The following is a 15239-nucleotide window of genomic DNA, read 5'->3' as shown; positions in this document are numbered from 1 at the left end:
TAGCTGCATAAGGGATCAACGTCAGGCACCCCCAGAGTAAATCAGTTTGGAAAGTGGAGAACCACGAGATAGGATGAGTTACTCCTGAAATTAATTTTCCCCTCCCTCCCTCCCTTCCATGACATGAGCTTTTTAAAGACCTGCTTTCCTCACAATGAGATTCCTAAACACAGAGCACAGTATTCTGCAGGTGCTTAATACATGCACATTGAGTTTACTAGACAGTGGCTTGCAGTGCATGCAGGTTCTCAGACTCTGGCAGGCCTTTATTCCAGCATCGTTGCAGCACTTGCCATGACTGGCTGGTGACTTTGCGTGAAGGCCTCTCTAGGCCTTCCTTGCCTCCTATGTAGAATAAAAGACTAGATTGGGTTGCTCCTCAGTTCCTTCCAACTCTAGAATAGTGACCAATTGTATAAGCTCGGTCTGGCCCAGTATGGAGCCCAGGATGGAACAAATATCCTGCGTGAGAAGAATTATAAAAGAGCCAGGAATGGGCTTTAAGGAGCACGAAGGAGAAACAGCCCCAAACCATCCCAGACCTGCCCGTCTTCTCCCAGGAGGGAGACTTCTGAGCCTCAGGTGCAGGAAGAACCAGGTCTTAGCTCCCAAACACCTATACACTCTTGAGGTCAAGCGAACAAGCTGCAAGCCTGAGAAACGAGAGGGTGGAGGGGTGGGGAGGAAGGTGGGCCAAGAAAAGAAAAATAGAGTGAAAGAAACAGGCTCAAATAGAAAGGAGGCAAGAGAGACGTCGAGAGAAAGAGATGAAGGAAAGAGACATAGAGATGGAGGAAGAGAGCAGAAAGCACAGCCGCTGGGAAAGCAGAGGGGAGGAGACAAAACCCAATTAAGCCCTGACTGCGGCCCGGCAATCCTTCTAGGGAGGACCACAGTCAGGGGACTGACATCTTTTAATGAAGGAGAGGAGGAAAGGGAGGAAAGGGTGGGGAGAGTGGAGACCAGTGTGTGTCCCTGATGTGCATGCTGCCCTGGGACAGGGACACAGCCTGGGACGGGGCGGGGGGCACTAAAGATCCAGAAGAGACCACTCACTTCCCCCAAATGGAGTTCTTCCAACAGAGCTGCCCCCAGGTATGGCCCGGGGCGCACACCTTCCCCGCATACGCATAGGCACAAGAAAGGAATCTAGACTTTTTTTTTGGGGCCGTGCAGCTTGTGGGATCTTAGTTCCCTGACCAGGGATCGAACCCGGGCGCACGGCAGTGAAAGCACGGAGTCCTAACCACTGGACCACCAGGGAATTCCCTAGACCTGTTATCGTACAGCTCCCTTACCCAGCACCAACTCCTGGAACCCAGTGGGCACCTGCTTACAGGATTTTTGAAAAACAGAATCCTATGTCCCTGAGTGTAAGCTCCATGACAGCAGGGATTATTTTTGTCCTGATTTATTCACTGTCACTCCTCCAACACCTAGAACAGGACAGGTGTACAATAAATACTGGTTAAATGAACGAGCAAGCATGGAGGCAAGGGCTGCCCACGCTGTGGACCCTGAGTGACAGCAGAAGGGAATCAGAGAGGGCACCTTCTTCTTGCTGCAGTAGATCTGCCATTTCTTCTCAGGCGGCAGTGCAAACACAGCCTCCCGGTTTTTGTCGGTGAGATCCAATTCATCCTGCAAAGACAACAAGAAATACGTCTGAAACCCAGACATGGTTGACCTTCGAATATTCAGCCCTACAGGAAATTACAGTTCCCTCGAATTCCCTCAAAGCCCTCAGCCTGCTGTCTTCCTCCAAAGAGCATCAAAGATATGATAGGGCAATTCTTCTTCTAGAAGTTCAGCCCCATCCTCCCATCTCCTTGCAGCAAGCCCTTGAGCTTCTATCCAAGCATCTTTCACTTCCTGTCCCCGTCCCTGGCTCCTCCTATCCAGGCCCCCTGTTCCCTGCCCATCTCCTGAATTGCTTTGCTAGCTCCTGGTCCTCTTGCCTGGAGTTTTCCTGTCTTCCTTCCTTGTCCTTCTTAAGCTTGTCAACACCACAAATCAAGGCTCGACAAAGAAAGAAATCAGTCTACTGATCCAGTTTTTGCCCTCACTCTTCAAGTCTCTGTGCCCTTTGAGTGTCTCCCCCAGAAAGTCTCTGGCTCTCCCAACCTCAGCATGGGTCCCAGCACAACTGAGGAGACCTGGTAAAGATGAAGAGCTGAGCAACTCTCTCGGCAACAAGGGCACGCCATGCCGCGGGAGGTCTGCTGCCCACGGAGGTGTGCCTGCCAGGGACAGCCTTCCGGCTGCACCACCACCAAAACAAGGCCGTGCACACGCAGGCTGAGCTCCAGCAGCTGGCTCACGCTTCCCCAGGAGCAGGACAGGGCAGTTTCTGACATCATCAAATTTAGGGTAACTCTATAGGTAGTTTGGGATGATTTTATAGGTTTGGCTGCGCTGAATGGCCCCTAAAAAGTTCTCTTATTGAAAATTCTTCTCCTGTGATTCATGAGTTATGCAGGGGCTCATCAAAAAAAAAAATAGTTAATGGGCCATGGGAACATAATGTGCTTTTCAGCTCAATTCTTGTAAGGTTTTTTTTAAAAAAAATAAAAGCAAAACTTACATTAAGACAAAAAAAAGCATAGTATTACTAATCTTTACATTTTCTAAAGTGATAGTGAAAGTAATATCTAAGAAGGTACAAGGGTCTTAAATATCAATATCTATACTGTTTGTCCTTTACTTTTATTCAACGAGAACATTTTAGACTTTCCTTCACATAGATCAGAACTGTCCAATAGGAATGTAATGTGAGACACATGTATTTAAAAAAATGTTCTGGTCACATTAAAAAATTAAGAAGGAATAGTTGAACTTAATTTTAATAATATGCTGTATTTAACCCAAAATATCTAAAATATGGTCATTTCAAAATATAATCAATGTAAAAAAAAAAAAAAAAAAAGGATCAATGAGGTATTTTACATTCTTTTTTTCAAACTAAGTCATCAAAATCTGGTGTGGATTTCCCATTACAGCTCATGCTGGTTCAGACCAGTCACGTTTCAAGTGTCAGCAGCCCCACGTGACCAGTGGCTGCCATCCTCAACAGCACATTCAAAGAGAACTTGAAACTATGCCCATCGGGTCACCTGCCTTTCGAACTAAAGACTCCAGCAGATCTAATGCTAAAGGAAGGTTCTTCCCTAGAACCACTCTCTTCATATCCCAGGAATGTCCCCAGACCCTGCTCAAGGTTTCTGAAGCATTTCCTTTCCATGGTCAGAATCAGAAATAAAAGAAAAAGACAGAATTCTGTGCACCTGACACTGCCCAGCACAAACTGCATCTCTTCTACTTTTGCTTATGCAGTTAGTTCCACCCGGCCTGCCCTCCTGGCCCACCCATCCTGTGGACCCTGGTCTAATTCCCGAGCTCAAAGTTACCATCTTCCCGCAAGCCTTCCACAGCCCCTCCCAGGTAAGAACACCTCTCCCTTCCTGAACTCCAGAGCAGTTATGTTCAACCTTGTCTTCTGGCTACGTACACACTTGTCTTTTCTCACCAGTGGTCTCTGTCACTAAATCGAAGGACCCTTCTTGGCGATTTGGCTCAGCCCAGGTAGCCCAGGACTCTGCGGACCATCCACTCCTTACTGAGTCTCTCTTCCCTGGTTCCCTGGACAACCACACTCTTGGGCAGTCCCTCCTGCTTCACTCTATGTTCCTCTTGGGACCCCCGACTTCTCCTCCTCTCTCCTACCATCCAACGTTGAAGTCCCGAAGGGCATCATCCTGGGTCCTCTCCTCCCCTCCATGCTTCCCCGGGTGAAGCCTTCGCAGCCTTTCCCAAGGACTCAGTGACGATCCTAAACTCTCTCAAACCTGTACCTCCAGCCCACCAGTGTCCTGAGCTCCCCGATCCTGGTACCCAGGTGCCTCCTATACTGATCAACTTTGGTGACCCTCAGGTACCCCCCCCACACTCATGTAGTGTCAAGATGTGCCAGGCACTGTTCTCAGTGCTTAAGGTTTACTCATTAAACTTGCAACAGCCCATTTTACAGGTGAGGAAACTGATGCACGGAGAACATATGCAAACTGCGTTCCTCCTCCCAGTCCCCTAAGTCTGGGTCTCCACTGGCACATCCTGCCCTGTACAGGGTCCCGCCATCCACCCACAACCTCACGTAAGAAACCTGGTGTTTCCTGGTTCCTGCTCACTCACCAATCCCAACAAATCCTATTATACTTCCTTCTTAGTAGCTCTTGAATCTGTCCACTTCTCCCCATTCTCATGGCTAACACTTTAGTCCAAGCCACCATCCTCCCCAGCTCGGAGTGCACCAAGAGCCTCCCAATGGTCTACACAGAACCCTTCTTCAACAGGGTACCCTTCTTCATGGAGGGACCCTACTTTTTTTTAGGCAAGTAGATTGGATCACCTCAACCCCCTGCTTAACCTCTTCAGTGGCTTTCTATCACCCTTAGGATCGAATCCAAAATCTTGGTTATTCTCATCGTGATGGTGTTCTCCCCAAAAGGACCCAGCTCTTTCCTGACTTGAGACTCTCACATCTGCTGCTGCTTCTGCGGGGGACTCCGTGGCCCTATTCTGCACCTCCATTCACTTATCTAACCATCGCTCTGCGTTCAGATCTCAGTGGAAGTGTCACTGCCTCAGGGGAGCCACCATGACCCCCGGTCTAGAAGAAGGCTCCCCGCTAGACACTCCCACAGCTCCCCAAACATTTCCTTTCAAAACACCCACCCCATTATCACTACTGTTCAAGATCGGCCTTCCCGTTCGGCGTCATGTTCTTGGGGGCAGGAGCTGCTCCTATTGGTTCGTCACCAAATCCCTGGCAGCCCCACGGGGCCCAGCACACAGCAGTCTCTCAAGAACTATTTTTCATTTGTTTGATCAATACCTCACGCTAGTCTTCCTGCAGGCAAGACGGGTCTGACTCATCCTTTTTTGCCAAAGTACCTTGTAAAAAAAAAAAAAACCCTGCCACTTAAAATGCTCAATAAATACTTGGTGACTAAAAGGGCCAAAGGAAGGAACACCCCTCGACACGTCCTTCTTTCAAAACTCACGTGCTCTGCTCAAGAAGATGTCCCTGCCCGGGATAATGTAAGAAATATATTTTTCATCTTCATTCCCAGCTCCTATCCTAGAGCTCTTAAATCCCTTCGAATTTCATGAATGATAGAAGTGATAGGAATATCTTTTGTTCCTGACACAGAGCTCCTAAATCCCTTGGAATTTCCTGGGTGATAGGAGCCTCTTTTCTCCTAGGGAAGTGACTCTTGGTGGACCCTAGATAGCTTCGAGGTGGAGGTTGGCCGCCAGTAGGATCAGGCCTTGATTAGAAGCCTAGAACATTCAGCCTCACTTCCCAAACTCTGGGGAGAGAAGCGCTACAGATCAAGTTAAAAATCTATCATGTCGAAACTGCCATAAAAGCCCCTAAATGGTAAGGCTCAGAGAGCTTCTGGCTGGGTGGATGCATCCATGGGCTGCGAGGGTGGGGAAGCCCAAACTCCACAGGGGCAGACTCCTGTGCTCAGGACAGGAGCCTTACGCTTCTGGGTCTAACCCTACGTACACCTTCATCTGGCTGCTCACATGTATTCTTTAGAATATCCTTTATAATAAACTGGTAATAGTAAATAAAGTGTTTCCCTGAGTTCTGTGAGCGGTTCCAGCAAATTATCAAACCTGAGGAGGGGATGGTGGGAACCCCCGATTTGTAGCCACATTGGACAGAAGTGTGGGGAAGCTGGGACCCACCACCTGTGGTTGGCGTCTGAAGTTGGGGGCTGTCTCATGGATCTGAGCCCTTAACCTGAGGGGTCTGCGCTAACTTTGGGTAGTAAATGTCAGAATTGAGTTAAATCGTAGGATGCCCAGTTGATGTCTGTATAAAACTGGAGAACTGCTTGGTGAGGGAAAACCCACATATTTTGCGTCAGCAGTATTCTGCATAAAAAACACAGATCTTGCAGGACTAACACGGATCAGGCTGTTATAGAATAGCTAATGCTATTCCACGCTAACAAAGGCTTTGTTCTCTCCCACCTCCGGCCCCACCCTGAGGAAAGGCATGAATCATGACAATGAGTTTTCCTGAAGCTGATAGGATGAGGAAGGTGGATCACTTTTTCTCATCACGTGCATGGTCCCATCTTACAGTGGTCCTGTGATTTGAAGAGCTGGATCGCCTCAATCAGATACATCCATGACCGAATCCAAGTATGAAACCCCGTTCCCAATCACACTGCCTTGTTTCTCTACAGGCCAGCCATGAGAATGAGTGACCAAGAACTAATGGTAGATGACCTTGCGCTTATTGCTCTCTGCCAGGGTTCAGGCCCAAGTCCTGGGCAGGGGTCCTGCTCCCCAATCTGGGACTTTCTTTGGTGTGCAGGCTTTGTCTCACCATCAGACCTCCCAAGAGAGGAATCATGCTTCTTTCCTGTTCTGTCTCTTTGTGGTCAGAGTATGACATGTCACACACAGGGTGCTGCTGTGGTCTGAATGGGTATCACAAAGGGTCAGGAAGAGCTGCTACCAGTATAAACGATAGAGCTTCTGTCTTCCCCAGGCTAGACATGGGATGTCATCATCCCAGACCCTACCCACGTTCCAGGTGGGATACAGGCATCTCTACCTTCTTGTTTCTAGTTAATCATCCCCTGTTCTGAGACTTGTGGTTGCCAAAGGGGAGGGGGTTGGGGGAGAGATGGAGTGGGAGGTGGGGATGAGCAGATGTAAGCTATCATATATAGAATGGATAGACAACAAGGTCCTACTGTACAGCACAGAGAACCATATTCAATATCCTATGACAAACCATAATGGAAAAGAATATAAAAAATGTATACGTACATATGACTGAATCACTTAGCTGTATAGCAGAAATTAACACAACGTTGTAAATCAACTATACTTCAATGAAAAGAAGAAAATCATCCCCTGTTCTGAGGTACCCGGTGTCCACCTACAGAATTCCACCCTGTCTCTTCTTTCTGTGCTTGAGATAAAAGGATCCCAGGGAAATCCCAGCGAGCAGAAGAGAGAAAGGTGCCAAGTGCTCTGATGTTCTCTGAGGCCCCCCCCTGCCTGATTTCACAAAGGCCTGGACCTGCTCCTCTCATGGGAACCTGCTGCTACCCCGCGAGGTCTAAAATCCAGTGGAGATACGACGGAGGTCCACCTTTCATGGTGCCCACCCCAGTGAGTGACTCTGTTTCTCCCCCATAGCTGAAATGTCCTCGGGGCTCACCTCAGCCCCAAGCAGGGTTTCAGTAGGCGAAGATGCCAGCACATGGGCCCTTGTCCTCTGTCTGGCTCTGCCTGCTCTAGCCGTGGCCCTCCCCATTGCCAACCCCCCTCCCTTCCCACCCCCTCACTCACCACCAGCTCTGCAAAGCGGACGTTCAGCTCCTCTGGGTTGGGGATAGGACTGGAGAACTCCATGTACTGCAGGGGGTGGCTGTCCCGGAGGTTGATCTCAGGGAGGTCGCTGCCCCCAAAGCAGCACAGGAAGCCCAGGCCATGGCGGCTCCTCTTGCGGGGGGCCATGGTCACTGCCAGCTGGGGGGACGGTCCGCAGGCAGATGCCCTAGGTCCTCATGGTGATCTGGGTAGAACAGAAAGCACAGAGTGGTCAGGCATGGCAGCCAGGTGAACAGGGACGTGGCCTGCTGCCATGACTTCGTTGTCCAGCTGTCAGGAGCCTTCAACCCAACAGCCAAGCCCCTTCCTTCTCCCACAGCCATGAACACTTTCAGATTCTCCCTCTGTGCCCCTAGAGAAGACAGGAGGGCTGTCGTCACGGAACATGACTTCCAGGAGGTCAGAGCTGGCTCTCAGCCTACCCCCTCTCTGACTGTACAGATGGGAATCCTGTTCCCTGTCCTCTGGTCCCCTGCAGACCAGTTTCCAGCAGGGATCCCTTACTCGCTTGATTCGCTCCAGGGTCTGGGGATACCTGCTTTAAAGGTGTCATCCAATAGGGAGGGAAGGGCTGAAGTCGGCTGGCAGGGGAGACACCGAGCTAATCACATGGCATGGTTCCTGGAGTGGGGGCCTCCATGGGAGCAGAGGATGGAAGGCTTGCACAGCTTTCTGCCCAGTCTGTTGCAGCCAGGCATGTTTGGATGAATGTGAAATATCAACAGGGCGTGGTTTCACCCACCCATCCAGAAGGAGGGGTGAGCTGGGGGAGCCATCAGAGTGAACCCTATGTAAGGAAATGGGGCTGATCATTGGAATGGTGTTCAGCCAAGAATGAAGGGAATCTGGTCAAATCTGCTTTCCATACCGACCAAGAACAGAGGACACCACTATGGCCAGAGATCAGAACTGAGGGCCACCCAACAGTTGGGTGGTTGTTGGAACAGAAAGCGTTAAGTCTTTGCCACTGGGAGAGCCTAATTCTATGGTGACCAGCATGAGGCTGAACATTGACCCTAGTCATTGATGTCACACAGCTACCAGGTAGGTTAAGCCCAATTATCTGCACATGGGCTTCCTGAAAGGGCCAAATGATCCTTGACCAATGGTTCCTAAACATGGTTTCAGATCTGGGCGGGTTCACTAGAGAGAGCATTGCTTATCCACCACCCTGCTACCCAGCCATATTCTCCTCATATTAACATATCCTAATTTTTTGAATATAAGTAAGATTCTGCCTTTATCCTTATTGAATATAACATCACAGGTTTAGGGTCAAGATTTTTTTAATTGTGGCAAAATACATAGAGCATAAAATTTACCATTTTATCATTTTTATGTGTATAGTTCAGTGGCACTAAATACATTCACATTGTTGTGCAACCATCACCACCATCCAGTTCCCGAATTTTTTTCCGTCTTGTAAAACAGAAACTCTGTACTCACTAAACAATTTCCCATTTCCCTCTCCCTCCAGCCCCTGGCAACCACCATTCTACTTTCTGTCCCTGTGAATTTGTCTACTCTAAGTACCTCCTGTGAGTAGAATCCTACAGCATTTATCCTGGCTTATTTCACTTGGCATCATGTCCTCAAGGTTCATACTTGTGGTAGCAGAATATCCTGTCTTTTTAAGGCTGAATAATATTCCACTGTATGCATATACCACACTTGGTTTATCCATTCATCTCTTGACAGGCACTTGGGTTGCATCCTCCTTTTGGCTATTGTGAATTATGCTGCTGTGAATGTGTACAACTATCTTATTGTGTCCCTGCTTTCAGTGCTTTGGGGTAATACACCCAAAGGGGTCAAAGTATTTTTGAGTCATGATTCTTAGCTGTTTCTCCTGGATTTGGGTCATTAACAGAATGATCAAAATGTCTCCATGGTCTTTACTTACACTGTTGCTAAAAATCTTGACCACAGCAAGGATAGCGACAGGCCCAGATGACGTAGCTACCTTGTCTGGGAATGCCAAAGAAGTAGTCATTAACAGTCTCAGGAGATAGTCCTTCAACCAGCTCTGAACCCATGAACCCATGCGCTTATCTAGCCCTCATTTCTTAAAGACACCCCAGGAGATTGTTTCCTAAGTCCTTGTGAACCTCCAAATACGTCAAATCCAAGGCATTCCCTTGAACCAAGTTCTAGAACCTTATCAAAAAGAGATAAATGTGGCGTAACTTGTTCCTAGTGAACCCAAGGTTACTCAAGGAGAACATTGCTTTATTTCCTAAGCCCTAACAATCTAGCTAATAAATTAGCCATCTGAGCTGGCCTCTCATAAGACATGATGCATTTTAATCATCACTCAAGAGTTTTTTACTGGCTCCACTTTTTCTTTCTTTATAAACTTTGTGACACTTTAAAAAAAATGTTTGCTAGCATTTATTAAATGTATCTGAACACAGAACTTTCAAAAAATTTTCTACAGAATTATTTTCTACCGAAGATATTTTAAGAAATATTGCCCTATACAATCCAAGAATTATACATCTTTTCTACAATATATACAAACCTCAGGTTATTCACGCAAAGGGATTTGATCCTTCCTTCCCTTTATCTATCTATCTATCTATCTATTAAATTAGGAGTTTGGGATTAACGTATACACACTACTATATATAAAATAGATAACCAACAAGGACAGACTGTAGAGCACAGGGAACTATACACAACATTTTGTAATAACCTATAACGGAAAAGAATCTGAAAAAAAATAGCTATATATGTATGTGTAACTGAATCACTTTGCTGTACACCTGAAACTAACAGCACATTGTAAATCAACTGCACTTCAATTAAAAAAAAGACTTTTTAATAGACCCAGGAATACCTAACATAACACACTATCCAAGGTTGCCTTGTATTACTGGTCATCTTTTCTGGGTTTACGTATTGCCTCTCCACAGCTACAGTGAAGGCTCCTTGAGGGCAGGGGCCATGCCTCCTGCTTCTTTGACATCTCCCCCCTTTATGGCTAATAAAATGCCTTGTGCTTAGTGGGTGCTCAGTAAATATTTTTTGGTCAATTGGCAAACAACCTGTGCTCATGGAAAAGGAGAAGAGGGGTCTTTATCAATCAGTCAAGAGATATTGATTGAAATCTCTGATTCCTAGTAGTTAAGCTATCAGGAACCCTTGAATGGAACAAGGGGACAGTCTCGAGGCTGGGGGAAGAGGAAGCAGCTGGCAGACTAGTGCAGAATCCTGGTTTATGTTGACAAAGGGCTGCAATAGGCTGGCGGTTGAGGAATCAGGGAGGAAGGGAGACATTAAAGCTCTCCAGGCGACTTGATAGCCAATGGGCAAGAGTGGGTGGGACGAAACCCTGGCATCCCACTGTCAGGCTCAGTAAAGCACTAATTCTGAAGGTAGACAGGGGTGGACTCGCCTGGGTCGTCTGCCCATCGTCAGTTTAGGATGATGATGCAGAGTCCAGACCAGGTCCCCTTGGTTTCATCAGCCTCCAAAATGCAGCTGCAGCTGGCGGGCAAGACTGCTTTGTTGAGGGCACAAGCATGGGAGGGCAGATCCTAGAGGCGTGGTGAGGCTGGGTGGATGGCATGACGGGGCGGGGGATGGGCTGACGTCTGGGAGGACCTGCGAACTCTCTTCTGCCTTCACTTCCTCGACTTCTCGCTCCCTCACTCTCCCTCCTTGTCCTTCTTTGCCTTCAGCCCCTGAGCCAGGCTTTCCCAAGGGCAGTCAGGGCGGGGGCCGGGGGCTGGCATATAGCTGGCCTACTCCGTTAGTCTTACACTAGCTGTTCACAGCTCTGACTGCTCTGATTGGTTGGTGCCAGGCCATAACTGTCTTGAAATATTTTTAAGGTCTCCCCTGAGTACAAGAAATGAGGTGGAGTGGCCTCAGGAGGAGGGAAGAAGGAAGAAGTAGACACAGACCCTCCAAACAGGAAGTGCCATCCCCACAGAGAAGGGCCCTAACTGCACCCCCTTCGGCCCCCGCCCCGGGAGCGCCGCATTCTTGCCCTTTTAAGGGCGGCCTGCTCACAGCTCCTCAGCGTGTTTATGTTCCTGAGGATGCCCTCCTCCCCAGGAACCCCTCTTCAGCCTGTCCCTTCCTCCCTTTCTTGGGGCCCCTTCTGAAGATCCAAGGCTAAAACCCCAGGCCCTCAGCTGGAAAGCATCTAGCTTCACAGTAGAGATCTGAAAATTGAGGTCCAAGGAGGAAACGTCTTATCTGAGGTCACACAGCTATGGGGACAGAGCTGGGGTTGAAACCCAGGACTCCAGCGTTCAGGCTGTGGTCTGGTCACTACCCTCACCAGAGCTCCTCCTCCCATGTTAATGCCCCTTGTCCCCATCTTGCCCCAGCCCCCCTGCAGCCTTCCCCCACCAGAGGAGACCGGACTCTACAGCTCAGTTTAGAAACAGCTCCAGGAAATTCCCTAGTGGTCCAGTGGTTAGGACTCAGCACTTTCACTGCCAGGCCCCGGGTTCGATCCCTGGTTAGGGAACTAAGATCCCGCAAGCCACATGGTACGGCCAAAAAATAAAAAACAAAATAGTATTAAAAAAAAAAAAAGAAATGTTTAAAAAAAAAAAGAAATAGCTCCAATAAACAAGGTTCCCTGTAGACCAGGAGACGGTATGGAGATCCCAAAAGCCATCTGCTTCTCCTCCACTGGGAGGAACTATCTCCATCTCCCACCACCCCGATTTCTCTCCCACCCCTGCTCTAACCCCCCTTCACTCCAGCAGAGGCTTTGAAGTCAGACGGACTGGGGTTTGACTCCTGGCTTTGCCTTCCCATCTGGGTAACCCTGAGCAGCAGGTCTTAACCTCTGAGAACCCCAGGTTCCTCATCTGTGACACCAAGGTAACAATGGCATTTTCCTCATTGGGTTTTGGTGAAGAATAAACGATATAATGTAAGTAAAATGCCAGGAGCACCGCAGGCATTCAATAAAGAAGGCCAGCACTGCTACTGTAGCTTCATTATCACGATCACCGGCAAGGTGAGACTTGCCCCGCCCAGAGCCTGAACCGTGAGCCCTTCTCTGGGCACAGACGGGGCCACCAAGTCCTGGCATTGTAGGAACTTGCTCAGCCAGATTTAAGAAGCCACCCATCTTTGTCTTTGGTAACTGGGACGTCTGAACCAGAGGATCAGGGCTTTTCCTCAGGCTCTGAGCTACCTCTAGTTGGAAAAGTAAACCATTGTCATTGACCCTGGGCAGGGAGTGGAAATGTGGAGGTGGCCAGAGCGATTCATTTCTGCAAAATCCTTTTACAAAAAGGAGCCATGGAGGGTCTCCCCATCAAAGGAGAATTGAGAAGCAACATGGAAAAACAGGAAGCAACAACAGAACAAAAGCCAGTGGACTTGAACTTGGGCCTGAGAAATTGATCCCACCGCCCCTACCACCACCACCCACCTTTCTCTCCATGGAAACTTCCCCAACACCAACAGCTCCAAGCCCTCCATTTCCTGTCTGCCTGCCCCCTCCCCTTCTCCCCGTGGGGACAAGGTCTTCCCAGGACTGTCGGTCCCTAAACCCAGACCAAGTGGCCCATGATGCCAAACTATCCGGTCACCACCCATAAGCCCTCCTGTAACTCTCTCGGGGCCTCCAGTCCTCTGGGTCCGGCCAGACTTCACCTCATCACAGTCGCATCCTTCCACACCGTGGAGAAAACATAGCTCCTTAACTCAGGGGACAGGGCTAGTCACGAGGCAGCTGTGGGTCGGGGGCCACAATGCCATCCTCTCTGGGCCTCAGTTACCTCTCTGTCAGGGTTCAACTGAAGACCTCCGAGGGCCCCTTCAGGTCTAACCGTCCACATTGCCTGGCTCAGTCTCCTTCCCAAAGATCCCCTCAGGGGCTGTCCTCAGCCTACACTGGGCGCTCCTCCCACATTCCACCCCAAGCCAGGAAGCACTTCCTATTACTTGAGTCCAGAACTCCCATTTGGTTTGCAAAGATGAGAATCTTAACCCTTAACCCCAAACCCTGGCCCCCGCTCCTCGACAGACCAGTTTTTATTTACATTAATTAAAGCTTCAAAATCCCCGTATCATTAGTGCTTACTCCTAAGTCTTAAGTTAAAGCGGAACAATATTAGTACTTGAGGCTTTGGTATTTGCCAGACACTGGGCTATAGCTACCTCCCATTCTGTGAGATGGATGGCACCGTTTTAAAGAAAAAAAAAAAAAAAAAAACCCTGTGGTTCAGAGAAGTTAAGTAACTTGCCTAAAGACACACAGCTAGTGGTGGCATAGCTAGGATTCAAACACATGACTGTTTGACTCTAAAGCTACAAAACACTAAGCCATAGGGCATGTGTCCAAGGAATACCTGATCTGAGACCTGCTCAGAGCTTTCTCAAGTGTTCTTTAGATCCAGACTCAATAATTCATGATTGAGCATTTCCTATGGGCTGGGCCAGGTGTTTTCACAGCTCCGCAATCTCATTTCAGCTTCACAGTGACCCTGTGAGGTGGTTATTACTATTATCCCCCCTTACAGATGTTGAGATTGAGGCTTCAGCAGCTGTTACACGGCTTATCAATGACACCCAGCAGCTAAGGGACACAGCTGGAACTACAACGAAATACTCTGACTCCAAGTTCAGTGCTTTTGGCACAGAACCAAAGCTGACTCATAAACCCTTCCTTTAGCTCTTGGGATTGATGCTGTCACTTTGGGATGTTCAAGTTGCCTTTTCCTATCCCCTCTCCTGAGCTCCATACGTGGGGGTAACAGGGCAAGGATATGCTGTTGGCATCTCTCCTTGGCCACTTCTCAAGTGCCAACTAGGAGCCAGGCCCTGAGCTGACAATTTTGTGCTTTATCTCATTTATTGCCCCCAACCCTCCAAGAGCATGACTATCCCTTCTTACTGATCCTTAAGCCTCCCAAAGATCAGGCAGCTTGCCTAACAACCACATCCTGTGGGTGAGGGGCTGGATTCTGAGGACAGCGGTGTCGCCCTTGAACATACACGCTTTTAACCAGCTTCTAGACCGTGTGCTGGACACTGACCTGGGTGGTGAGGGCACAGGAGTAAACAAGGCCTAGTCCCTTTCCTGGAGCAGGTCCCCTTCTAGCGGGGAAGCCAAGGGAGTCAAGGCAGTAACAATTCAGAAGGATGGGGTGAGAGACTGAGAAAGGGGACCTGGACCAGCCTGGGGGGTGAAGAAGAAGTCAGGAAAAGCTTCCAGGAGAAGGTGATATTGAAAAGGGTTTTTTTTTGGTTTTGGTTTTGGTTTTTTTGGCTGTGCCGCACGGCTTGTGGGATCTTAGTTCCCTGACCAGGGATTGAACCCAGGCCCTCGGCAGTGAGAGCACGGAGTCCTAACCACTGGACTGCCAGGGAATTCTTTTTCTTTTTTTTAAATTTTTTTCTTTCTTTTTTTTCTTCTTTTGGCCGCAGCTTATGGGAAATTAGTTCCCTGACCAGGGATCGAACCCGTGCCCCGTAGTCTTGAAAGAGATAAGAGAATTAAGGGAGGGTGCAAGCGGTGGGAAAAGGCATTCCAGGCAAGGCAACAGCATAAGCAAAGGCACGGAGGGAGAAACAGCACAGAGTGCATGAGGCCAGCATCCTGTTAATTTGTGGCTACACTAGTATGAAAAGGGCATCAACAGGGTATCCAAGTACCTTGACTTGACGGCAGAGCTCAGGCACCCTGGGGAGCCTGCTCCTTTGCCCTCTTCTCCCAACCAGGTCCCCCGGGGCCCGGGTCTGGGAATGGGGTCCAGAGCTCCCCAGAGATGCTGCACGAAACATAAGAAATGTAAACCATGTCCAGTTCCCCAGGCAGGAGATTCCTCCCTACATAC

General features: G+C 48.8%; 1 protein-coding gene across 3 annotated transcripts in view; it reads right to left on the bottom strand.

The window, feature by feature from the left end:
• Positions 1 to 15239, bottom strand: part of DAAM2 (dishevelled associated activator of morphogenesis 2) — a 109479-nt gene that overhangs the window by 36846 nt on the left and 57394 nt on the right. For all 3 annotated transcript variants that reach the window (XM_057554332.1, XM_057554331.1, XM_057554333.1), the window contains exons 2-3: positions 7384 to 7609; positions 1552 to 1641 (exon numbers count right to left, since the gene is read on the bottom strand). In XM_057554332.1, coding sequence (XP_057410315.1) covers positions 1552 to 1641; positions 7384 to 7551 — 258 coding nt within the window. In that variant the 5' untranslated portion in view covers positions 7552 to 7609. The remainder of the gene's footprint in view (positions 1 to 1551; positions 1642 to 7383; positions 7610 to 15239) is intronic.

The sequence above is a fragment of the Balaenoptera acutorostrata genome, chromosome 10 (genome assembly GCF_949987535.1).
Source record: "Balaenoptera acutorostrata chromosome 10, mBalAcu1.1, whole genome shotgun sequence".
Classification (NCBI taxonomy): Eukaryota; Metazoa; Chordata; class Mammalia; order Artiodactyla; family Balaenopteridae; genus Balaenoptera; species Balaenoptera acutorostrata.
The sequence above is the reverse complement of the archived record's forward strand: the minus strand, read 5'-3'. Positions and strand labels throughout refer to the sequence as shown.